We start from the raw sequence: 24,354 nt of genomic DNA, 5'->3' as shown, positions 1-24,354 counted from the left end.
TGATAAACATAAAAACAGTACAGGGATACAGGGACCTGCTTATCAATATATTGCACTACATCACCAGTAGTAGTAGTCTTTCTGAAAACTTGAATATGGGTTTTTGTTTGTGTGTTTGGCACTGCTTTTGTAAGAATTTGAGTAAGAAATGTGTTTTTTCAGGTCCTTTTGAGATAGAATTAAATAGAAAAAAAGAGGATAGAGTACACTCACAGTGTGCTAAGTTTATATCCAAATCCCAAATCAACCCCATTGCACCCTTTAGGTTTTGCTGGCCATGTTTAATCCAGGATTGTCTCTGTCACTGCTACTGTATAATGCTATGATGCTGAAACAGCATTATCCTCACTTTGTTTATTTATCTCTGTCAATGTGTCCCTTTGTGTGTGTATTTGTGCAGTCGGGGGACATTGAGATTGTGAATCACAGGACCAAGGAGACCTGCCAACTCAAGTTCTCTCCCTACAGTTATTTCTCCAGGGACGTTCCTCGGAAGGTGAATGCTTCCTTTCCACACTTCAGTGACACCAGAGCTTGGCATGTCGTCATTGGGAGGGTGATAAATTTGTGTGGTGTTGCCTCCTGCTGGACAGTACCAGCAGCTATACTGTATTAGTATTTAGGCTAATATTGCAGATGACTGAATAGTGTTACATTGCAGTGAGGTAACCTCATTTCCATACCAATTATCAGAAAATGGGGCATAGTGCTGCCCTCCATAGTGGTGACTGATTTAGGATAAGAGGCTGGAAATTTACTGGTGTCCTACCTAGGGGACTGCATTAAAGTGTTATGGAAAGGGAGCATGGTGAAAAATCTGGACTCAGAAGAATAGCTAGCTTTATGTTTTTCCTTCCTTGCAGTATTTGTGTAATTAGTCAATGTATGGCTTTCATTTGTTCTTACCAGGTGACAGGTGTGGTGGCTGACAGTGGGGGCCAGGCTCACTACATCCTCTCTGGTACGTGGGATGATAAGATTGAGAGCTCCAAGATCATTCAGAGCAGCCGAGGGGGAAGTGGATCAGAGGGCAAGCAGAAGACTGTCTATCAGACCTTGTCCCCTAAACTGCTGTGGAAGAAATACCCTCTACCGTAAGCGCTCATCTCATCTGTCTCATGAAGCAGAACATAGTCTTATATGAGTCATTGTAGTTGTGTAACAGCAAATATGGTCAGTCAACATCATTGATTGGACAACATCACTCCAAGTAATTTCCAGTAACTCTCTGCTCTTGTCTTTACTGTCTTAGGGATAATGCTGAGAATATGTACTACTTCTCTACGCTGGCACTGACCCTGAATGAGTCAGAGGATGGTGTGGGAATGACCGACAGCCGTCTGAGACCAGACCAGAGGCTGATGGAGGATGGCCGATGGGATGAAGCAAACTCAGAGAAGCAGAGGTTAGAAGAAAAACAAAGAGCTGTGAGGAGGAGGAGAGAAGCAGAGGCCACAGATGCTCTGGATGAAGGTATGAAATGGGGAACGGGATGGGTGGTGTCTGACAGGTAAAGAGGTGCAGCATTAAAGAGATGAAGAGACAGGCAGGTGTGATAATGAAAAGGGAAGGAGAGAAACAGCAGAGAGTTGCAAAGTGGGAGGTGTTCAGACAACCAGGGTTCTTGTGGTAAAAGTCCCATTCATTTTCTTTCATAGACAATGTTAGATGCTTCTGTGACTTGGATGGACTTAAAATGTAAAAGTACAAAAACATGCAGATGTCTTCCTAAGACATCTCATTAAGAAACGTCGAGTCACTGAGCTTAAATTCTGTGGGGTGTTTCTAAGCTAAAGGTAAACCTCATCACATAATCAGGAGTTTAAAGTAGCATTTTGATTTGTGTCTCAAGCAGGCTTAGTTTCCATAGCAACAGTAGCTGAGACTGAGGTGTAATTGTAGTATTTAGAGTATTTAAACTAAACTGCCTAACTTTCTCAGCCAAAAAGTAACTAATTTAACCTGATGGACAGTTAAACTATCCAGGGGATTCCTGCGGTCCTCTTTTGAAGGACATTGACTTTATGAAGAAGAACCTCCAGAATCTGCTGGTACTGCCACCATGCAACTCCATTAATACAGTGAAACTACATTTATTTATATATTTGTAGTTGCTGTACGCTGTAGTTAATATTAGAAACAATTTACAAATGCAGTAATGCTGGGTTAAACAGCCAAGACAAACCAAAGTAAATATTCACTGTAAAGTGGGGCACTTGAGCAGAATGTTCATTTGAATTCATTTGATTTCATAATTATGAACAATTTATCAAGGTCTGTTGATCTTAATTGGGATTATAGAAGTATTACATAATATAGTAACAGTTCTTGCAGGTCAGAAGGAAAGGCTTCAGACTGAATGGGAGGTGTAACAAACTGAGCTAGATCAAAAACTCAGTAGAAACGTTTCATCCTGGTGGCATTCCTGTGTGTGTGTGTGTGTGTGTGTGTGTGTGTGTGTGTGTGTGTGTGTGTGTGTGTGTGTGTGTGTGTGTGTGTGTGTGTGTGTGTGTGTGTGTGTGTGTGTGTGTGTGTGTGTGTGTGTAGATTGTATTTGATGTATCCATGACTTGTCTTTCTTTTCCTCCCTCTATTGGTGGTCAGAGTGTGATTATGACTCTGGTGAGTGGGGATGCCCTGTGCCCCTCTGTTGTGCATCACTCCCACACATACACACACACACATACACACACACGCACACAGAGACACACACACACACACACCCCATCCTCTGTGTGTCTCCTGTGTGGTCTGCCTCTGTGTGAGAACTGCATGATACCCCTTTCATATTCCAGATAATGACTCAGGAAAGAGACCTTTTCCTGCATACATGTGACATTTTCATTTAGAAGTGGCCTCGATAAGATGTTACATATAATAATAGATGTCTACAAGTATGTCCAGTGTGTTACGGTGAAGCCACATTAGCAAGTGATACATTTACACAGCATTGTCATCCTGCTTGTGGGCACTTTTGTGGTGCACTGACAGCCGTGAAAATTACTCTTAAGCTTTGTTTAATGTGAAGTTACATGTATTTTAGAGCTATAACAGATTAGCTGTTTAGCTTTTCCGCTACATTCATGCAAATGTTCACACATCAAAAAAATGCAACTTTTACTTTTTGTGACTTGGTCTCAGAAACAGATGGATATGATTACAATTTCCTCCTCCACCATGATCAATTGAGATTTTTGCATTGCCCATATCTAACTCAATTGTATTTTATTGAATGCAGCACACAACGATGAATTGCTTCTCATATATGCATATCTACAGAGGTGGATTGATCGTTTGATGAATTGCCTGCCAGTGTGGCTTTTCCACTGGAGAGCGATTAAATGACAGCGATTGATTAACACCTTTACTTCTTTACGCAGGTAAAGAATACGAAAGCTACCAGCCATTGTGGTTTCACCAGAGGAGAGACTCAGTCACTGGAGAGACAAACTTTGTGTACAAGGGAGGTTACTGGGAGGCAAAGGAGAGACAGGACTGGAGCATGTGTCCTGATATCTTCTAACCAAGGAACTTTCCCCCCCGGATCACACCTAACCTCAGCAGACAGGGAACTGCTCTGCCTCTGGTCCTTGGGGCGTAGCTGCTTATGAGCACCATGTGGAGCTTTGTGAGCATGAGAATGTGTATGTTTCACACACTCTCGTAATACACTGTACCTCTAAATGTACACTCTCACTCTGTTTTTTACAATGGGGAAGAAGAAGGGGCATTCCCTAAACAGTCTTCTTTGACACTATACAGAAACAGCAGTGAGATCGTGTGTGGATGGTGTTGGAGGTTGTAACACCACACACTAACGGCACCTGCACACTCCCTAAATCAGGTGCTCCGTAAATGCTACTCACAATGCACTTTTCTGTGTTCACCCCATGAAAGAGTTTTACAGAATTGGATAGAAACCCATGTCAAAGCAACTCACAACTATAGACTGATAACTAACAGGGACAAAATCATAAAGAGGCACATAGAAGCAGAACAGCATTCAATACACATGTAAGTATTTCAGTGGTTAGCAGGGAAGTGTCCTCATCCTCCATTATAATCAGCAGAGTTGAGATCATGCCTGCTTTATAAAATTGAAATTAGCTCCCTCATTTTCTTCATGGAAATGATTTCAAGTGCTCATTTATGCCCCCTTTGATTGCTTTAGAACAAGAATCCAAATTTAAATAAATAATTAGAATATTATGAAAAAATTACCATATAAATAATAAAAGACAATATTTGTAATATAAACATGAAATTGTAGAATTTAGAGTCAACTCTTTAATATTAAACGTTATTCCATGCTGCTTATTTCCACAATGACAGCGTTAAATGCAGGTAATGTTTTATTCCATGGTTTGATGCTTTCATTTATTACTGTCAATTGTTTCTTATAATTTTATTTCATAATGCCACCTTTCATCAAAAAGTCTCAAGATCAAAAGGGCAGAGCCAGTTATGTGATTAACTGTTTCAATCTGAATGAGCTGACAGACATCTGGTATTATGAAATAAAAAATGACATTGTGAAATTAATACAGACTTTAGAAATAAATAAAACTGCCTGCAAACATTTCTGTTGTTGTGAAAAAAAGCAGGATGAAATCACATTTCATGATAATGAGCTGTGTCATAAAAATCTTATTTCACAATTTTATGGCTATATTATATATTCTGTCTATGTCATAGTGTCTTAATGGTTTATTTAATTTCCAGTACTTTGGTTCTCCATAATCAACAGCTAATATTTGACTGGGGAAATCATCTCATCCTTATAGAGTAGAGGCTGGTTTAGCTAATTTGATGAAATATGCAGAAATATATTTTTATTTGATGTGAATGTTGGGATTTTCCTCTAGATACATGCAATTAGTCTTTTCAGTAGTCAACTAGACTATAATCTATGTAGAGATAATATGGCTGCTTTTCATACTTTTCAATATGAATTGCCTCTATGCTTCAGTGCTTCAGACATTCTCCATTTGTGATTCTGATTAGCAAAATACTACAGTAGTCAGTCCTTTGGTTGTAACACAGTACAGTTTCAACAGTGCAACATGAAAACATCCATATCACTCTAATAAGAGTATTCATCAAAGAACTGAATAAGCACTTTTCACTGTGGTTGACCATAGGTTAGTACATATCTCTGTGTTGATGTTGAGAAATTTTCACTCTGTACGTGTACTTTACCTTGTCCTCTGGTGCTCTCCCATAGCAACACATACTGTATCCTTGGTGACCATCATCCTCAATGGTCATACAAAGTATTAAGGCTTCACCAAATTACTGAGACATTCATTACCACTCAGTACATCCAAGAAAATGTTGGTTTCTATAGTGTACGTTCCACTAGCCTCCACAGCCTCCACCCATCTCTAGTTTGTAGTTCAGATGTTTCCAGTAGGACTTGTGTGAGACTGGAGTGGTTTTTCTGAGGAGTCCAGAGTGGCTTCAGCTGGCATGAGGTCAAAAGCTGTAGAAACAGACAGGGCTGGTTCCTGTAGCACACCACTGTGCAGCCAGCTTAAGCCACGGAGGACTTTCCTATAGCCACTGCTCCGGGCCCACCACAGCTCACACGTCGTCCTTCCATTCAGTGTTTGTGGACATGCTGATCTGGGATCAGCTCATGAAGGTACCCTCAGTCTTTTGCCTTTAATTGACTGAACAAGGGAAAGAGTCCCCTGACCTGTGCACTACACGTCTACGGTGACAAGTTTTGAAAACCAGTTAGTATTTTTTTGTAATTGTTAGGAATGTAGAATTTAAGGCTGGAGGTATTGTATCTACCATCTGGTCTCTTTGTGTGAATATTTTGTGATAAGAGAATGATATTGTAAAATGAAGAATAATTATACTAATCTGAGCATTAAGTTATCTGTACAGCATAATTCAAATCTGAAAAATTGACTGAATGAGCCGATTTGCTGTAATTTTAATTTTTAATCCAGATTGATTCTGCAAAGATGGAACTGAATTCTAAGGCACCCACAATTTGGCTGCAGATTTCATGTTTTATATTTCCAAAAACTGTCTTAACACACTGAAAATATTTTTTTATAGATTCCTTGATACTAGCACATCAGTAACCATGGTTCAATTATAATTTTATAGATCTGGCAGTTCTGATGCGCAGGCCATAAGAATGTGAAAAACACACTGGAAAAGAAATGAATTCACACACTGTACCACACTGTGATGAGTATTGTCTGATAAAGTGATTTTCAGGATGATGATAATATGAGCAGGTAAAATGTAAAATGTGTATTGGTGATAATCTTTATCAATTCATTCATGATGTGATAATGGACCGAACAATGATTGATTTTCTTTCCCCCGCAAAAGATTCTTTTTCCTTCCCCAATTTACACAAAAGGTTTTACTGCATTTTTAATTGTGAAGCACAGTCACCAGTCACATGTCTTTAAATGAATAGTTCAACATTTCAACATTTAGGGAAAGAGATTATTTGCTTTTTTTACCAAATGTAACATGAGAATGACAACTCCACTCTCATGTCTGACCCTTAATTATAAAGCTACAGATAGTAGAGCATTAACTTAACTTAGCACTACAACTGCAAACAGGGGAAACTACTAGCCTGGCTCAGTCTGAAGTTTCAAATAAATCCTAGCAGCTGAAAGTTGAAAAGTCGGCGTGCTATAATGAATCTCAGCTCGGTGACGCTAAATGTTGGAGATTGATTGATGGGTGGATGTCATGTCAAAAAATACTTTGCTTCAAGCCAACTGAAGCATGTGTCATATTTTGCTTTACTGGAAGAAAAAAAGATTGAATTTTGATATAAAAATACAAAGAAATAGATTTGCATGCATATATTGTTAAATAGGTGCACACTATGAAGTGAATTAAAACAGTTAAAAAGACAATTTCATTTCAAAACAACTTTAAAATGTTTGCCAAGAATAGTGCTGCACCTACACCCCATAAACCACAATGTTAATTAGTGCAATTTGGAGGTGCTGGAAGGCAGATTTAAGTATGTTTGGACAGAATCAAGCTAGATGTTTCCCCCTTGTTTCTAGACTTTATGCTAAGCTAAGCTAACCAGCTGTCAGCTGCAACTTTATATATAATGGACAGATGTCTTGGCAATGACTTTTGGTAAGAAAGTGAATACATTTATGTCATTACAAATTATTCTTTTAATTTGACTGTGCTGCCTAGGTTTTCTCCTTTTCTACTCATCTCACAAACACTTCCATAAGCACATACATTTAAAAAAACAAGATATCAACATAGCTTTGTGCACACTTTAAATCATATCAAAGTTGTCACATATGAGGATGGATACTATTGCAGCAACGTCTTTCATTTTGGCTATATTTAAAATTGTCATTGTACAGTTAATTCTTTATTATCATGTCCAGTCGTGACATTTGAAAGAACACAGATCGCTGCTGACTGGCGGAGAAGAAATTGTAGAAATGGCAAGTTAAGTCTGTGATTTCCTTTCTCAGCGATCAACTTGAGGTTCACTAGAGAATTACTTTAATATATTGTGTTTGAGATGATTTTATATTTGAAAATACATATGTTATATTTTGAATGAAAATGGAGAGCTCATCATACGTTTAATCAATATATTTCCAAATGACGTGACCTCAGTACTCGATGGTGACTTGCCTACTGAAGTTGCCCCAGTGAGGGCCTATACAGTATCAGACAGCTGTAGCAATAACACAGTGAGGTATAGATTTGGCAGTTCAAGGCTGTTATTGCTTTAAAAAGAGCAATTATCTGCCCCATGCAGAAAGGGAAAAAACAACCAAAGTGTATGTGAAGAGTGTACTGTAGATTTAAAAAACCTCTTCATCTGCCTTCCCCATCTCAGAGGGTTCTAATGTTAATCCCCCTCTCATAGTTTCTCTCATTTCTCACCCAACTCTTAATTTACTATGGTATGATTTTAGCTTTAATTTTTATGCTTTAATTTTCTGTTCTGATTTCTACCTTCTCATAGGTGCCATTATTCTTATGTTGGTGTATTCATACTGTTTGTATGCATAATGCGATTGACTTGTGTGCACGTGCGGTACACATTTCATCTCATTCGATGCTGCTCAGTTTTGAGGCAGACGTGAGTGATAATGAAGATAGGGAGATTTTTTTCTTGCCTTGTTTGAACTGAACCCTGCTCTCCTTGGACTGTGACTCATATGGTTTTGTTTTGAGATGATGGTGATGTTAATGAAAGTTATGAAACACGTCACAACAGCGGCCTGATACAGAAGGTCAAAGGTGACTGACCTGCCTTGACTACTCTTACTCCTCAAATACACATAGGTGTATTCAGGTGTAACTGCAGATTCAACTGAGGTTTTTGCTTCTTTCTTTTTTTTTTAAATTGTGTATTTTCTCCCTTAATTTATACTCGTATAACATTGTCTTTAAACAACAAAGACACAATAATGAAAAAAGAAGATAATAAAGTTGTTATTGTTGACACTGGATATCTGTCTGTTTTATTTTCTCACAGTGGCAGAAAATGAGATGGGTATATCTGGCATATTTGCGATTGCCATGTTTAGTCTGAAAACATTGCATTAGAAACTTCAGTAACAAATAACAGGCAAAATAACAGTGGAAACCTTTAACACTCTGAAAAGTGAGGAATAAGAGGAGCAAACTCTTAGTGCCTCCAGTAATAAAAAAAAAATGAAACAGCTGTAAGCTTGACAGGATATTTCCAGTGAAGTTATAAAACACAATACAAGGCAATGTAGAATTTCAGTGGGAGGACAAAATAATTACAAGGGAGCCAGCAAACATATTTAAAAACCCCTAACCTCATTTCTGAGGCTCTATATTTTGTTGCATCATTAAATAAACATGAGTGCAATTACGTGTCAGTGTAGGCCATTTTGGTGACAAAAAGAGAGTCAGCTCAACAAAAGGGTGAAAAAACACTTGTTTTGCAGTGCCAGTGAAAGCTTTTCACTGCAGTACCAGTCAGATCTGTTGAATCCGTTGAAGTTACACTCTCACATTTTTAAGTCTCAATTTGTCCATTAGTGACCACAGCAATTACAAGAAGTCAGGGAGGTTGGGCCCCCTTCCATTGCTGTGTCACTGGTCTAAGTCCTGGATGTTTACAATGTCTGTTTATGCCCCTGATAGTGATCCACTGTACTTCACAAAAGTCCACCCTTTAAAGAAAAATTCTGCCTTTGCCACTGGTCAGAAGCGAAAAATCAACATTGGTCCAAAAAAATAGCTGTGTAACCTTATTGCTGATAATAAAGCTTGCATTCAAGGATGAAAAATATTTATAACGTGCAAATCTATTGCACTAAAAAAACATTTTTAGTGTGCAAAGGCCTTGAGCTATTAAGCTATTTTATTTCTATGTGCACTGTATTTGAAAAACAGTTAATAAGGACACAAAAAAAACACAACTGCCATTGGGTAATACAGGTGGACGGATAGCCATGTAACCAATCAGAGACAGAGCGTTCATGCGCGTGCATGGGTCAAAAGGAGGAGGCCAGAGCGAGAAAAGGTGAATGTGGTACGGACAATTAAAGTGGAGAAGGAGAGAGTGACCGAGAAACATCCAGAGAGGAGAAGGTCTGTATTACCCATATTACCCAATACCTGGACACAGCTGAGAAGTCACGTGATATTGTTAAGGAAGACCCGCCTTGATGAGAGAAGTGACAGATTGCATTCTCAATTTGAATTTTGGTGCAGATAACGCGTGTGGAAATGCAATCCAGTAAGCCGGGGCGCTGTTGTATTTCATTGTGTTGTTTAACCTAAGAAAATGCATTGCCATTTGAATAAAGGTGCAAGAATATCATGTTGATTAGGAATTCACATAATTAAATTTTAATTCCTAGTTTTCATTGAGATAATTAAAACTGTATTGAAGATTGCATTAACACTTTGCATATTGAATTGTGAATTAATTGCCAAATGCATTTTCAAATTGTAGTACAAAATTGAAGATTGAATTGCCATTTTGCAAAATGCATTGCCATTTGAATAAAGGTGCAGATACGCTTCCATAGGCTATGGGCTTAGTCCCGGATTTTGTCAACTAGATCCTCCCCCGCTGCCTCCTGTCATCACAATCCTATCCAACGATTTTCATTAAGTTCAGAAATTCATTCTTTAGTTTTGGTGTCTGGTTGATACTTTTCTGATGGGGACTCTGCTGACCTTTGCAGTGATAGCTCTTGTTTAGCGCTAATACTCCCGCTGCATCTCTGGGTCCCACCGTCCTGTTTGACCGTTTCCAGGACAACCAAGTGACGCTCCTGTCAATCAGGACTCAGTGCAGCAGCTGTGTCGGCACCTATGGTCGGCACTGAAGACTCAAGTTCAGCACCGCGTTTGCCTTCTCATAGTAAGTTGAAGTAAAGATGTTTGCAGTAACTAGTAGTGGGATAATTTATAGGCTACATTTCAAATGCGACGTTGTTTTTTCTTTTTCTTTTTTTTCTACTAGCGACAAAGTAGCGGAAATTAAGCGAAATCATTCGGAAGATTGGACAGACTGTGTTTCGGCCAGGTTCAGTGGTGTTATGTGCAGATTTGAAATCTAATACAAAAAGCCCTAATGGTAAAGTCTAACTACTGGTGCTATAGGGTAGCCTGGAATGAAAAATGCCTCTTGAAAATACATTGCTGCTTTCCAGTAGTGGCTATTTGAGAGGAAAGTGGAATCATTTGTTCACCTCTTGTACTTGATGGGGGGGGGGTACACACAGACAACACAGGAATTTATGGTCTCCTTAGTGAAAGGAAGTCTGGTTGCCCTGCTAGGCTAAATTGTCTTGGTTTCCAGGACGACTGAGCAACAGAAGCCCCCAGCTCCTCATTACCACCCAGTCAGCCTCAGCAACGGGTAGAAACTGGGAATGTTGTGTCTGTATGCCACTGATGAATGTCTGCATATTTGTCCTTTCCAGTAGGACATGGCTGACAGAAGCCATGACAAAGCAGAGAGCGATGCTGAGGACACAGATGAACTTCTTTACACTGGTTTGAGATTATAAAAACAGTATCTATATGTATATCCCACTTTCTTGGGAGTTACATTAGTCTTTACATTCCTTCTATCTGCCCTCACAGACCTCAATGAAAACAGCAGTGAACTTAGACTGGATCATCTGCCTCTCAAACTGGACCATTGTGACCTCCTGCTAGATGCCATTGATGCTCAGCTTGGGCAGTTGCAGGTCTGGGATTTGCTTCTCTATCTAATCAAATATTGTAGAAGTAAAATTTTGACCCAAAAAATAAGTATAATCAATGTATGCAGGTACAGCCCCAGAAACGCCAGGCAATCTCCACAGAGCATGATTGCAATGATGCAGGTAATTTTAATCATATAAACACACCGTAGGCCAGATTTTGATATTATTTTTCAAGTGGTAATCTGTGTTTTTGACATCTGTCTAGCCCCTCTAAGGAGGAGTCAATCTCTGAGCAAAGATACAGGCCTTGGAAGTACATCTCAAACAAATTATACTCCCATGTCTTGTCTGGATTTGATACACAGTCAGACAATGGACCAAACATCAGGTAATATTTTAATATCAGTATTATATCAGTTTTATATCTACCACTGTCTTTCAATAGGCTGTTAGCAAGATTAAAATGGTAACTTAAAAAGTTGTTTGGTAGACATACACATCTAGAACAAAAACTTTCACTAGGTGCTGGACCAAAGAACCAAAAGCGTAAAGGGAAAAGAGAGTCAGTGCAGTGTAGCTCCCAATGTAAAACTGGTTTAATGGGATATCAGGAGAGTGATGTTTCGAACACACTGCTCTTCTTCAAACTGAAAGTGGTAACTTCCCAATTAAAGAGATATTTCTGTCGTCTTGGAATTACCCTTCACTCGCACTGCACCCACTTAAATCTTATTCAAGTGAAACTGTTTACATACACCTTAATACTCTGCAACTGAGAATGATTAAATTGAAAAGTGAAATGTGTTGGATCCAGTAAACCACTTAATATTGGAGAAAACCAGGAACAAGTCTGCAAAACTGTACAGATTTGCACAGTATCTAAAATTTTACTCTGGTCTATAATTAGAAGAAGCTGCTTGCTTTTCATTCTGCTCCCATCCTGTCGCTCTGCTCTACTTCCAGAGAGGAGCTTTGGCTCTCAAGAGGCTTCTATCACACACGAGAGAAGTAAACAGAGGTTAGACAGAAGTACAAGAAACAAAGTGAAAGTTGAGTCGCGCAGGGAGCAGGTCATCTGGAGGCTAGAGAGGCTGCTTGGTGACACCTGTAAGGAGGAGGGAAGGATGACAGAAGAAACCCATCCTCGTTCAGACAGTATCTGCACTGAGGACTTTGTGAGATGCTTCAGAGAGGAGATGGTTGAATTGCCATTGCCAGAGGACATGCAAAAACCAGACAAAGAGAAAGAGGCTCAGCAGACAGAGACATCTGACAGTACCCCAGTTACCCACACTCCCAGTGAACAAAAGGGAGAAATTGTTCTCAGCATCAACAAAAAAGGAATAGCAGCAACTGGGGAAAGCAGTGAAGATACAGAGACAGCTCACTGTTGCCAATTATACAAGTCAAGTCAAAGAAAAGAAGTGGAAAGATGTCTTTCTGATAGCTCTGGGTTGAAGATGTCACACAATAGTGAAGAAGGAGGAGCTGGGGGGAGATTGCAGAATCTTCGTGATTGCAGCAGTGAGTACAACCCTAAATCTCTTTATAGACCTCAGGCAGACAACAAAGAGCGGTCAGTAAAACACGCACTGTTGTTAGAAGAAAAAAGATCCGTCTGTCTTCCCATCTGTGTGTCCAACACTTTATACCCTGCTTCAGAGCAGGATATAATCCATTTGCCAGGTTGCCATAAAATTTGGTAGGAATTCTTAATGATTTTGATGGCTCCCTCAACTCTCTTCTGAAACCACAATCATGTAAAAAAAAAAAATCCCCATGACAATGCATAACTCAAAAAATTAATGGCTGGATTTCCATAACTTTTGCTGTGGATGTTGATAGTTTTCTGAGGATTAAATCTTGCACTAATGCCGTTCCTCTTCCTATATCTAATGGGCCTTGAAATTTACTGAGCACATTCATTACCCTCTGAGGATGAAACCTTTTCATTTTTTCAACATGCCGCACACATAACCAAATGGATATATTACACAGAGCTTGTTTATGCTCCTAAAGGGATTAATATATTTTTACTTGACTGACCCCTTGACCTTTACTGAGGTACTACCCTGAGGACCAATAGGAACAGTACAGCCATTAGTATATCAACTGTTTCTTTCAGCCACCATTTGTATTGTGGGTTGAAGTTGAAATTGCAACCTTTATAGTCTCATGGCTAGTCTTGAGATTTAAATTGTTATTCATTTTAAAGCCCTGATACAACTTTGTCTCACTCCCCTTTCAGTTCCTTACAGTGTAGAGGTTGCAACAGAACGGGAAAAGCTGCAGCACATCAACATCCGTTCTCCTAAGGCCAGGTGCTTGGCAGGTACCAAACCCAGATCACACTGCATCTGCAAGCACAGTCCAAGTAATCTGTTTGGAAATCCCTTCTCTGTAAACAGTAATTGTTGGCAGTTTTTTTTCTTTTACAGGAGTACCTGTGTGGAGTTTTGACACTGTGTACATTGACAGCGACCTTGACTCAGTCTGCCCAGAGCAGGTCAGGCAGCACATCCACAAGCGGCCAGGTAAGACACTGCAGAAAATGGGGGAGGAAAACAAGTTGGATTTTAAAATGAGAAAATGTGTCAAACTAAAATATCAATATCAATATGGCATAATTCATGACATTGTCTTGGGTGGTTGGTATCTTAACCTTAAAGCGATTATTAATAACAAAGTTTAAGAAATTCTCTGGTGTTATGATCCCTAGGATGGCTCTCTCACTCTCTCATTGAGTCTGTCAGGGACATGGATGACTTCTGCACCAACCAGAGTGACAATGATACACCTGCACAGGAAGAAAGTGAACCTCAACGTACACCAGGTAAGCAAGATCTTTCTTGTCCACAGTAACATAGGAACAATTTAATCTTTAAATGTTACAGAATTTGCCTTTCTTTGTATACAAAGCCCAGAGATTCCCACATGGAAATGTCAGAAACAGAGGTGCTCCTGTCCGTAAAGCACACCGCAGCAGAAGAGAAACTTACAGGTAAACTAAAGAGAAGAGAATTTGAAAACTCACTAACCATTTTGTCTCATTTTATTTTATTTTATTTTATCAAAAGGCTTTTTTGAATATATTTCATTGTGCATTTTTTTTGTATCCCAGACTTGTTTCTTCTTTGGGGGATGCTGACATGGACACAGATGAGGAAATAAACAACTGCAGGTGGTGCAGGCCTGAGAGGACATCAGAGATGCAGTCAAATTGGCAGAAGATGAAAGAGCGCCTCTCTACCCTCAGACAAGTGAGCACAAACCTCGAGAAGTAATTTAGTTTATTATTTAGTATAATAATAATAATTTAGAAATGCTTTTAGGTCAGCCGTAAAAGGTTCTCCTGTGTACATGTATATGGGACATCAAATAGTTTGTTTGTGTATCTGGTTTAGAAATGTGAGAAAGAAGAGATGACACTATGGCTGAAGAAGACTCAGTTAACAGATGTTGAACTCTCGCTCTCTGAACTTCAGCAGAGAAGAAAGGTTAAGTGTTGCATCTTCAGTAATTTATCTTCAGAAAACTGTAAAGAAGTCTTACTAATACCAACAGTTTATGGTTTTTGATTCAGCATGCCTTGCAGGAGTTAGAGCGGCTGACTACAGAGACAGCACAGATGGAGATGGAGAAGAGGACTTTGGTATTCAATCTGGATGAGAGCAAGGCAGAGATGGACTCTGTAAGGTATCAAACCAAACTGCTACTTATTGTAATATACAGATCCACAGCCATTGATGTGGTAACATGACATTGCTCCATAATAACCCTAAAGAGTAATGTTTAGTGTCCAGTTGCAGAGGCAGAGAGAGTCCTGTCTCCTGGAGGTTAGAGGCATGGAAGAAGAACTTACATCTCTGAGTCAACATAGAAAGACTCTAAAGGATGAAGCCTGCATGGAGAGGGTAATGGAAACTGACAGGTAATATCTTTCAATTCTTGGTTGCACTCTTAATACACTGCTTTATTTGTTTTGTTTTGTTTGTTTTGTTGCTCCACTGTTTCACAAACAGAGCAGTGTTATTATGTCCGTGCTGGAGAGGGAGGAGATGGAAAGACAGTTGGATAGCGCCAAAACAGAACTCTTTTCTGAGCAGCGACGCTCAAGAGAGAAGCTAGAGTCCATGCAAGAAGTACAGTATTATTACTCCTTCGTATGTAGAACTGTAACTATAATGAAATATCATCTATAACAAGATTTACATTTTAAAGCAAATACAACAGAGTTACCACTATTCGTATTATCCATAAATCAAGGAGGATTTTGTGTTTAAATATTTCTGTGTATATTTTCATGTATGATCATGGAGCAGAAGTTGGAGGAGACTCTTGAGGAACTCCTGAGGGCCACAGAGGCACAGAGCTTACTGAGGAACAGGTGTTCTTGTCTAGAGGAGAAACAGAAGCAGAAGGAAGAGCAGACTGAGGTGGCACATTCTGTCGTCATTCTCACGTCTAATATTAAAAAGAAATATGTCAAGAAAATGGCAGCCCATCATCTACTTGGGTATTAAATATCTGTGCTATTTTTGTCTTCTCTTTTTCTCTCAGGCTCTAGAGCATCAAGCATGTGCGCTACAGGGTGAACTGGGAGAATGCAAGATCAGAGTGGGAACACTGGAGAAGATGTTGGCCCAGAAGGAGCTGCAGCTGCTGGATTTACAGGAGCAACGTAGGGTATTGCAAGAAGCAAGAGATGAACTGAAAACCCAGCATTTCAATGCACTGAAAGACGCGAGAGGGCAGGCCCATAAAATGATTGTAAGTGTGGAGGTTTTGTAATGCTTCAAGTCATAGTTTTCTTATAGTAACATGGAGTAATTTAGGTTTTTTTGTATTTCAGGAAGCAGCGCTGAAGCAGCAGAAGAAAGATTTAACTTTGGCTCAAGAGCAGCAAATCCAAAAGGTGACAAATGTGTCTAAAATACTGATTCTTCAGATTCTTCCTCATCATGGTTTAAATAATGATGTAGCAATCCTCATGGCTGCAGGCAGAAGAGGAGAAAGCAACTTTGAAAAAACAAGCCCAGTCTCTCACACAACACATTGAGTCGGTGCAAAATTCCCTTCAGGTCAGTGTGTCAGTGTGTCCTCATCTAATATCTCATTGCAAACCATTTGGTGAACTGTCCAAAATAATATGAAAAAAATATGAATACATATATTGTAAGTTAAGTATGGGTTTCAGCCTGACGTTTCTGTGCTATTGTCACTTATTTCACCATGCACTATATTGCAGTACAGTAGTAAATTAAAATACTACACACAAATTATTTTGAAACATGTTGTCTTCTTCAACTCTGGAAGCTAAAAGAAGAGGAGGCAAAGATGCTGAAGATGTCTCTGGAGCAGCAGAAGGAGGAGGCAAAACAGTGTGTAGAGAAGCTGCATTTAGAAGCATTAGAAAAGGTACTGTGACAATCCTCCGCCTGACCTATGCAAACCTCTTCTTTATGGTTGCATGATATGTACAACATGCTTTCATTTAGGTGCATAAAGCTATAGAGGAGGAGAGGGTGAAGTGGGAGGCAGAAAAAGTGAAAGCTATGCAAGTGCATTGTGGGATACTGGAGGAGCAGAACAAAAAGAACCTGGACCGCATGAGGAGTGAGATGCAGCGAGAGAAGAGTAAAACGCTGGGTCTTCAACATGAAGTACTGGAGCTGCAAAGAGTAAGATGACTCGCAACCATGGCATGTAACATAACCACCCTAAATAAAACAATCAAATTACATTGTCTGTTCTTGCATGATTTTTTTTCCACCTGTAAGAGAGTGCAGGAGATGGAGAGTGAAAGCTGTGCACAGCAGAGAGAGCAGGAGTCTTTGCTGTCTGTGATTCGCAAGTCACTGAAAGAGGAACACCAGGTGGCGCTGAGGAGGTTGCAGAGACACATGGCACAGGTGCAAGAAAACATTTGCCGGCACAGAGAGATGTGGTGTTGTAGAAAAGCTAACTTGTTGTGGTCTGTGGTAATAGGAGAGCCAGAGGACTGTGCTGCAGCTCCAACAGGCTGTGCAGCTGGCAGAGAAAGAGGCCGAGAGGCTCCAAGTGATGCTGGAAGAGAGGGAGAGCAGCCATAACAAAGCCACAGCGGAGCAGGAACAGCAGCTCAGGCACTGGGCCCAGCTGCTGGCCACTGAGTGTGAGCACCTACACCTCTTAGTGGAGCGGAGGGGAGCCAAGCAAAGTACTCTGCAACTCCCTACCAGGTATACTATCCTGCGCTGGTTTACACACATACTGTATCTGGTTCAGAAAGTAAATACTTTATAGATACCATGGTGTTTTATTGAATTAATAATTTTCTAATGTTCATGTTTTTTATTCTGCAGTCCCACTGTGGTTGAGGCTCTTACAAACCTGAAAACACTAAGAGACCAGTTGAAGCACTTGATTAGCCATCTGTATCAGAAACTTGATTCTCAGAGGCAAACAACTGAGCTGCTGAGAAAAGATAAGGTATAGTTTGGTACACTGTGCATACAGCATAGTGCCAGGTGCATGCAAATACAGCCCATTAAATGTACATATGGATGCATGTCTAAAACATGTCATATTTGTGTGTTTGTTTTTTCAGGAGCGAGAATTGAGCATTCAGAGGAAACAGCTGAGGATGGAGAGAGACCAAGCATTGGATTCTCTGAAGGAACGTCTCATTCAGGTATGAACTTACACACTTTTACATGTTGGTGCAAATAAACATAAAATGATACATACAATAAACATAAAAAAATCATAAATTATAGTATTACAGGACTGTTATGCGCCATCACATTTGTGCAGGAGCACATTGAGGAGTTGAGCAGTCTGAACTGGGCACTTATGTGTGATGGAGGAGGTGAAGGAGAAGGCGCCGCAGCATCTCTTCGCAAGCAGCTGAAGGCCAAAGACCTGGAGCTCAGGCAGGTTCAGAGGAGCATGGGCCAGTGGAAGGAAGAGACTGTAGCTCGTCTGGCCTGCAAGTTTGAAGAAGAGTTGACAGCTGAACTGGAGAGGTAACGTGCTAGACATGAAAAAGGCATCTTCCAAACTAAGTTTATTTTGTTCTTTCAAAGTGTGGAAAAGGGATTTCTTATTCTGATTAAAAATAAGAATTTAACTTGCTCTTCTATTCCTAAAGGCCCGAAATCTTATTGATCCACACAATGGAAATTTTGCAGTTGTATATTTAGGTTCTGTTCTCATTTTTGCCACCCTACAGGTGCAAGACAAAGTTGTTAAGGGGGAGGTAACTGGTTTCTGTCTGTGAAGAATAGATGACATACTAACCAGCTGTCTGTCCTAAAAAAAAAGCATGATCTCACCTTGACTCACTGTGATAAGTTTAGACCATAGATGTAACATTAGCTATAAATATGAATACATACCACCTTCATGAAGCAATGTTCATTTCATGTACTGTAACACCTTTTCAAATCTTCTGTTTGTTTTCCAGAAAGGCATCAAAGACACAAGAGGAGAGGCAGGAAAAGTCTAAGAGGTCTGAAGGAGAGACTAAGCTTAGCGCAAAGGTAGTAAATGTTGTGAGAGCATAAAACATTGAACTATTATAGATGTGCCACCTGAAAATACTTAGATATAGTGTGTATTAGCCACCACAATAATAAATATACAATTTATATACAAAACCCTCTATCTCTCCCTGTGTCTTGCTCCCGTCAGGAAGTTCAAGATTCAGTTTGCTCTCCCTTGTTTTATGTTGTGGACCCTGCTGCCTCCCACAGCCCCTCAGATGTGGCTTCATTAAAACTTTTGCGTTACCTCCAGAGCAGAGTCAAGCAACTCCGCATAGAAAACCAGACCTACACCTTCAGCTCGTCTCCTCTAAATATAGACCCTCCAGATTTGTCAGGATCCTATCTTACAACAGTGAGTGATTTATTCTAATAGTGGGTTATTGTTAAATTGAGTCGTCCACTGAGGTTCCCAAGACATGACATGTTATGAAAGCCTCAGTCAGAGAACATACTGCTGTAAATGTAGCATGATTTTTTTCCCATTCAATTATTGCTCGTTTTTATAATAGCGGCTAATTTTAGTTTCTCCTTTACAGATCACCCAATGTGAAGACAGTGCTGGGAATCTGAGTCACTCATCAATCAGGAAAGTCCAAAGTTAAGGACATGAAACCTTACTGTGTGTGTGTGTGTGTGTGTGTGTTCATGTGCAAATACAATGATATGCTGTTAAATCTGGGTCTCAAGCATTTCAAGCAAGTGGGCATCACCATAGCAGATGAATCATTTACTATTACATGTACTCAAGGTAGCAGATTATCAAGCAGGTCACAGTGACAAATGAAACAACCAAAGATTAGGTCATTGAGTTCACATTCCTCTGTGTTTAAGTCAAATTTTATGGTTTAAGGTTACAGTGAACTGTGAAAGAGTGATGAACTGACATTTCTCTGGAGACTGAAGATCATGTGAGTTATGTCGCATAACCTCATAAAGCTGATGTTCTCATCATAAATGTGACATGACGTTAAACTGTACAATAAAAATTGAGTTCTGTCATTACTTGGCAAGTTCAAAGACAATTATGGCATTAGCATTAAACTTTCATACAATCTATTCACTTTGTGTAATGTGTATTTTATTTTCAGTTGCTGTTTTTAAGCAGGCTAGAAAAAAAAGAGAAAGGGGGGCCTGTTTCAGTTCTTCCTGTGGTGTAAAAAATGGAGGAGCACCTATTTATTTCAAAAGAATACTGTCCCCATTTAATTGATATATAGAGCTGCAATGATTAGTCAATTAATCAATTAGATGATGGCTAGAAATGTATTCAGCAAAACTTTTGATAATTAAAGAATTGTAATTTTTTTTAAAGCAAGAATACCAGACATTCTCTGCTTACAGTTTCTCCAGTGTGAGGATTTGCTGCTATTTGCTACCTGTTGTTTATATCTTTGTAAACTTGATATCTTTGGCGTTTGAACTGTTGGTTGAACAAAACAGGACATTTGAGGACTTCACCCAAGACTCTGAAAATGTGGGTTTGGACATTTTAATCAAAAAAGTTATTGGATGATTAAGAAGTAAGTTTAAAAATGAAAATAAACATTAGTTGCAGCCCTATGAATATAATCTTTATAAGCATTAGTGTCATAAAGAGCTGGCTCTTGCTGACCTGATGAATAAAATTAACATTCTTTGGACACTGTAAATCTTTTACTTTTATCTGACAAATTAGAGACGATTACGTTCAGTAATAGTTCATTAGTTAAAAACCCTTAATTGTTTTCAGTGTTTGTATAGTGTGTATGTATTATATTAGATAAGCGAGTGGTTTATCACATTAGGGAATGGTCACGTGGTGTTCCACAGGGGTCAATTGTAAGACCCTTACTTGTCCTAATACACTGTACAGTATGTAATTATAAAATAATTGCATTCAAGCCAATTTGATCCAATGAAAACCAGCGAAGGCATACAAATTTTACATTGACAATGTAAAATGTTTATTTGAAAACAAATACAAAGTATTAACACTCAATGGCTGGCTGCAATTCCAGTAATATATATTACATATATATGAAAATACAATCAAATCATAAAAGGTGCATTTCCATGACTTCTTTATAAATTCTCTCAAAGCTCACAGATGGTGTACTTGCTAAGCACTATAGGAAGTTAATCTTAATCTTTCTACCACAACAAGTACAACTGCGAGCAGAAAGTCATGCTGTGAGCAAATGTGAACACACAGGAGCAATTTAGTGTCCTGTTAACTATGCCCAAAACTGAACATAAAAATACAAAATTCATACAAACACTGATGTCAAACAGGTTATATCTACAGTACATCAGTGTGTTGTTGGCCAGGCTTTGGCAAAATCATATACGAATTATTATTTCTAAAGGGCAAAGGTAATTCCTGTAAATTATATGAAACAGGTTACGTAAGGCAGTCTATAAAACCTTTCAGTGTCTTGAAATCGTGACTGTCACCATTGACTTTTAAATGAGTAAATGTCTTGTTGTAATTACCCGGGATTATAGTCAGAAAATCAAAACTAAGTGATTGTAAAGCAGACCATGTGTTCCACAAACTGTCCAGAACAGCACAATACTCATGTAAAGCCAACACGCCTCGCCAAACGGACCAACTTAAAGTGGTTCTGAGTCCTTTATAGTTTTTAATGTGACAACATGTCCAGTCCTCTGCTTTGGCATGTACTATTACATTTCCATGTCCTCCTCCCCAGAGTTGTGAGTCACAGGAAAGCTGCACAGAGGAGAGTGTGTATCTACAGGTGGACTAGAGGGATTTAGGGGACTGTGAGGAGTCGGAGATGGACATGGAGTCGGGGGTTGCCGAGATACTGTCTGTTGTTTACGCTGTTTCTGTAATGTGCCCTTTAGTCTCTGACAGAAGGGATCATCTGGTGGCCGCCACAACACCAACTCCATGCAGGAATGGCTCCTAAATGTATGAAGAAGAAGCACAAGAGGCAAAATGAATGACCAAGAAAGAAAATGTGTCTAAACAGCTTTTCCAGGGAGAAATTTGGAAATTTTGGAAAATCATGGAACATGACACATGTTAGGCATGAAGTTTTTTTAAATTCATTTAAACGTTATGATAACAGAAAGAAGAAAACATATACAGATTGGGCTACTGTGTGGCGGAACATGTCGCTGATGCTGTGCTGTAATATTAGAGTAACAGAGCCTAACATCACTGAATAGATTATGCATTTAATTCATGAGGATCCTGCCATTGTTTAACATGTATAGTTTACTGAGTGTTTTTAAATCCAGCTATCACCAGTCATTGAAGTGCTTTTTTTTTTTTTACCATAAGTGCTCAAGTTTTATTTTAACAAATCCTGATCAGAAAGACCTCCAGAAAGAATCCAACTAATAAATACACTTCAACAAACATTGCGCTTATCACATCATGTTAGACATTAAGTCTTTTAAAATTCATTCAGCATTCAGATAAATAAAAAGAGCAGAACATACACAGATTGGGCTACTGTATGGGGGAGGATGTCACTGATGCCACGTTGTAGACCGTCCTTTAAACTGTCTGAGAGCACCAGCACTGGGCGTCTTGGTGCTGGTTCTACATCAAGATCTTCATCCTCATCATCATCCTCCAGCATTATTCTATGATACATCAATGTTATAGCATTCACTTAAAGGAATAGAGGGTAAAGTATACGTTGACAATGTCCAAACCCTCTAAACCACCACTGAGAGTAAAAACAAATCCACTCAGGCTACATAAATGGGGAGAACTGTAATATGGAAGAAAAAAAAACAAGCAAATAAGTTAAAAAAGGGGCATAAAAATCTCAATAACACAAGTAAATGCTGAATGTCTGTGCCTGATACTCAGGGAGGATTTACTGTGATTAATTATGTGTACAGTGACGCCTTATGTATCCTATATCAACAAACGATGTGTAAAAAGTCTTTTAAAAAGTCAAAATTTTGGGCACACATCATACTGTATAAACATCTTCTTTTGGCATAGGGTTTGTGGTCATATGGTGTCAGTTTGTAATTCCTACAGGCAGTCAAATAAGTTGTCTATTTCCTTTTAGCACACTTAGAATAATGCATAAGGACACATATAACCTCTGTGCTACTTGATATTTCTATAGCTTTAAAGGATATTGTTGCTTACCTGTTTTCAATCTCCTTAAGTTTCCTTTGAGCTGCCTCTATCTCCATGCAGGAGCTCTCTGTGTCAGGCCGGGACAGAGAAGAGGAGGGCTGCAGCAGAGTCAAGTTCTGAGGTGCCGGGGTGGACTGTGGAAGTGTAGGGCTGGCTTGTTGTGCAGACTGAGGTGGGCAGCTGTTTCTTGGAGGCCAGTCATGCCGTGTGCTAGTACTGGGGCTCTGTGAAATGTCCACTTCTGCCTCCACCATTAACCTCCTCCTTTTGGCAAGGCATCCTCTGGAAATAAAAAACAAAAACAAACATCTATCACTAGACTCCTAACCATAACAAGTAATGTTAAATGTTCAATAAGACGACATCATCTATTGCATCTCTCACTTACTCATCATCAACTCTCCTCCTGTGCTTCCTGAGGCATCGTGTCTCCCAGCTTCTGTGAGACAGAGATGTGTCAAAACAAAAGATACATCACGTGTTGCAAAAATATGCAGTGCAATTGAGCCCCGAAAAAAGAATCAGTTGCTCACTTGTTAGAGAGTGTTGCTCTCTGTAGGTGGCCAGATGTACTTGGAGGTCCGGGATCAAATTCAGGAAGGCTAGTGGGGCCTGAAAATGAATACATGGCTGGCAGATACCCCAGTTCACTGCTTGTGGGGGCGGAGTGATGCACGGTGGTCCAGTACAATAATTTGAAGAGACACAGGTAGATAACTACAAACCGATCTGACCGGGAATTTAAGTACAGATACCAATCAGACGAACTGATAAGGGATCCTTTCTGCAGCTACATGACGCACGTCGTGTTAGCAAACAAGTTAGAAATCTGTTTCGACGAAGCCAGCTGGCTGCGTATCTAAACTAACATTAACTACATCGCTCTGTTGCATTTTGACGTGTGACGTTATGAATATAAACGAGCTATTACTCACGACTGTATCCCTAAATAGCAACTATGTATGAACCAGAAACATATACAGACAGACCTGTGCAGCTGTCCCTCCCCTTGGTGTTTGTGTTGTTGTTTTGCTAGCAACTCGTTCAGTTTAACGCTACATTGTTTGTTCTTGACATGTCCCTCTTAGCAAGCAGAAAGAGGCCCCGCATGCTCAGTCCTTACTAACCAAACATTGTGATGCCGTCTGTGAGCAGAAAGAGTCCCCAGATGAACCGTACCTGTGGTATGAACTGCCAGAGAGGTAGACTGGCTTAAGCTAGCTGACGTTAGCCAGCTTATTCTGGAAAGTGAGTCGCGCCCATGGTCGCGCCAGAACGCCAGAACACTCGTCAACGTTCTAGAAAGTGCGTATTTTACGTAAGGTGAATTGTGGGAATTATAGTAGATGTGGGGAAACGACTTAAATTACACAAGCTTGTTTGAATAAAACGCATTAACATACAGAGGCAAAGTTACCTCCTGCGTTAAGTTGTTGCCGAGTAATTATATCACCAATTCCAGATACTTAGCGTCAGTTACCAAATCAAGTCCGGGAGATGATTTGTGTAGAACGAGATAGACACCTGACTCATTCGTTTT

General features: G+C 39.6%; 2 protein-coding genes across 2 annotated transcripts in view; one reads left to right on the top strand and one right to left on the bottom strand.

Annotated features, from left to right (window-relative positions):
* The window catches only part of osbp2b (oxysterol binding protein 2b), a 46,928-nt gene extending 42,760 nt beyond the window's left edge, over positions 1 to 4,168 (top strand). Inside the window, exons 11-15 of the mRNA XM_053325111.1 lie at positions 401 to 496; positions 910 to 1,094; positions 1,253 to 1,473; positions 2,605 to 2,622; positions 3,381 to 4,168. Of these exons, the coding sequence (XP_053181086.1) occupies positions 401 to 496; positions 910 to 1,094; positions 1,253 to 1,473; positions 2,605 to 2,622; positions 3,381 to 3,523 (663 nt within the window). The 3' untranslated portion in view covers positions 3,524 to 4,168. The remainder of the gene's footprint in view (positions 1 to 400; positions 497 to 909; positions 1,095 to 1,252; positions 1,474 to 2,604; positions 2,623 to 3,380) is intronic.
* A 16,463-nt stretch (positions 4,169 to 20,631) lies between these two features.
* ccdc117 (coiled-coil domain containing 117) lies at positions 20,632 to 24,025 on the bottom strand. The gene is made up of 5 exons (XM_053325976.1): positions 23,348 to 24,025; positions 23,203 to 23,253; positions 22,824 to 23,096; positions 22,154 to 22,300; positions 20,632 to 21,611 (listed from the first exon to the last, which is right to left on the bottom strand). Exons 1-5 carry the CDS (start codon positions 23,440 to 23,442, stop codon positions 21,368 to 21,370), a joined length of 810 nt encoding a protein of 269 aa, XP_053181951.1. The 5' UTR covers positions 23,443 to 24,025; the 3' UTR covers positions 20,632 to 21,367.
* Between the last annotated feature and the right edge of the window lie 329 nt (positions 24,026 to 24,354).

Source organism: Scomber japonicus, chromosome 9, assembly GCF_027409825.1.
Source record: "Scomber japonicus isolate fScoJap1 chromosome 9, fScoJap1.pri, whole genome shotgun sequence".
NCBI classification, from domain to species: Eukaryota; Metazoa; Chordata; class Actinopteri; order Scombriformes; family Scombridae; genus Scomber; species Scomber japonicus.
The sequence above is the reverse complement of the archived record's forward strand: the minus strand, read 5'-3'. Positions and strand labels throughout refer to the sequence as shown.

What these genes read in the sequence shown, in the direction of transcription:
- ccdc117 (XM_053325976.1), bottom strand. Translation starts at nt 23,442, where the DNA reads ATGTATTCATTTTCAGGCCCCACTAGCCTTCCTGAATTTGATCCCGGA. An exon ending in AGAGCAACACTCTCTAACAA is followed by an intron (nt 23,254 to 23,347) that starts GTGAGCAACTGA and finishes TCTGTCTCACAG; the next exon opens with AAGCTGGGAGACACGATGCC. An exon ending in AGGAGGAGAGTTGATGATGA is followed by an intron (nt 23,097 to 23,202) that starts GTAAGTGAGAGA and finishes TTTTATTTCCAG; the next exon opens with AGGATGCCTTGCCAAAAGGA.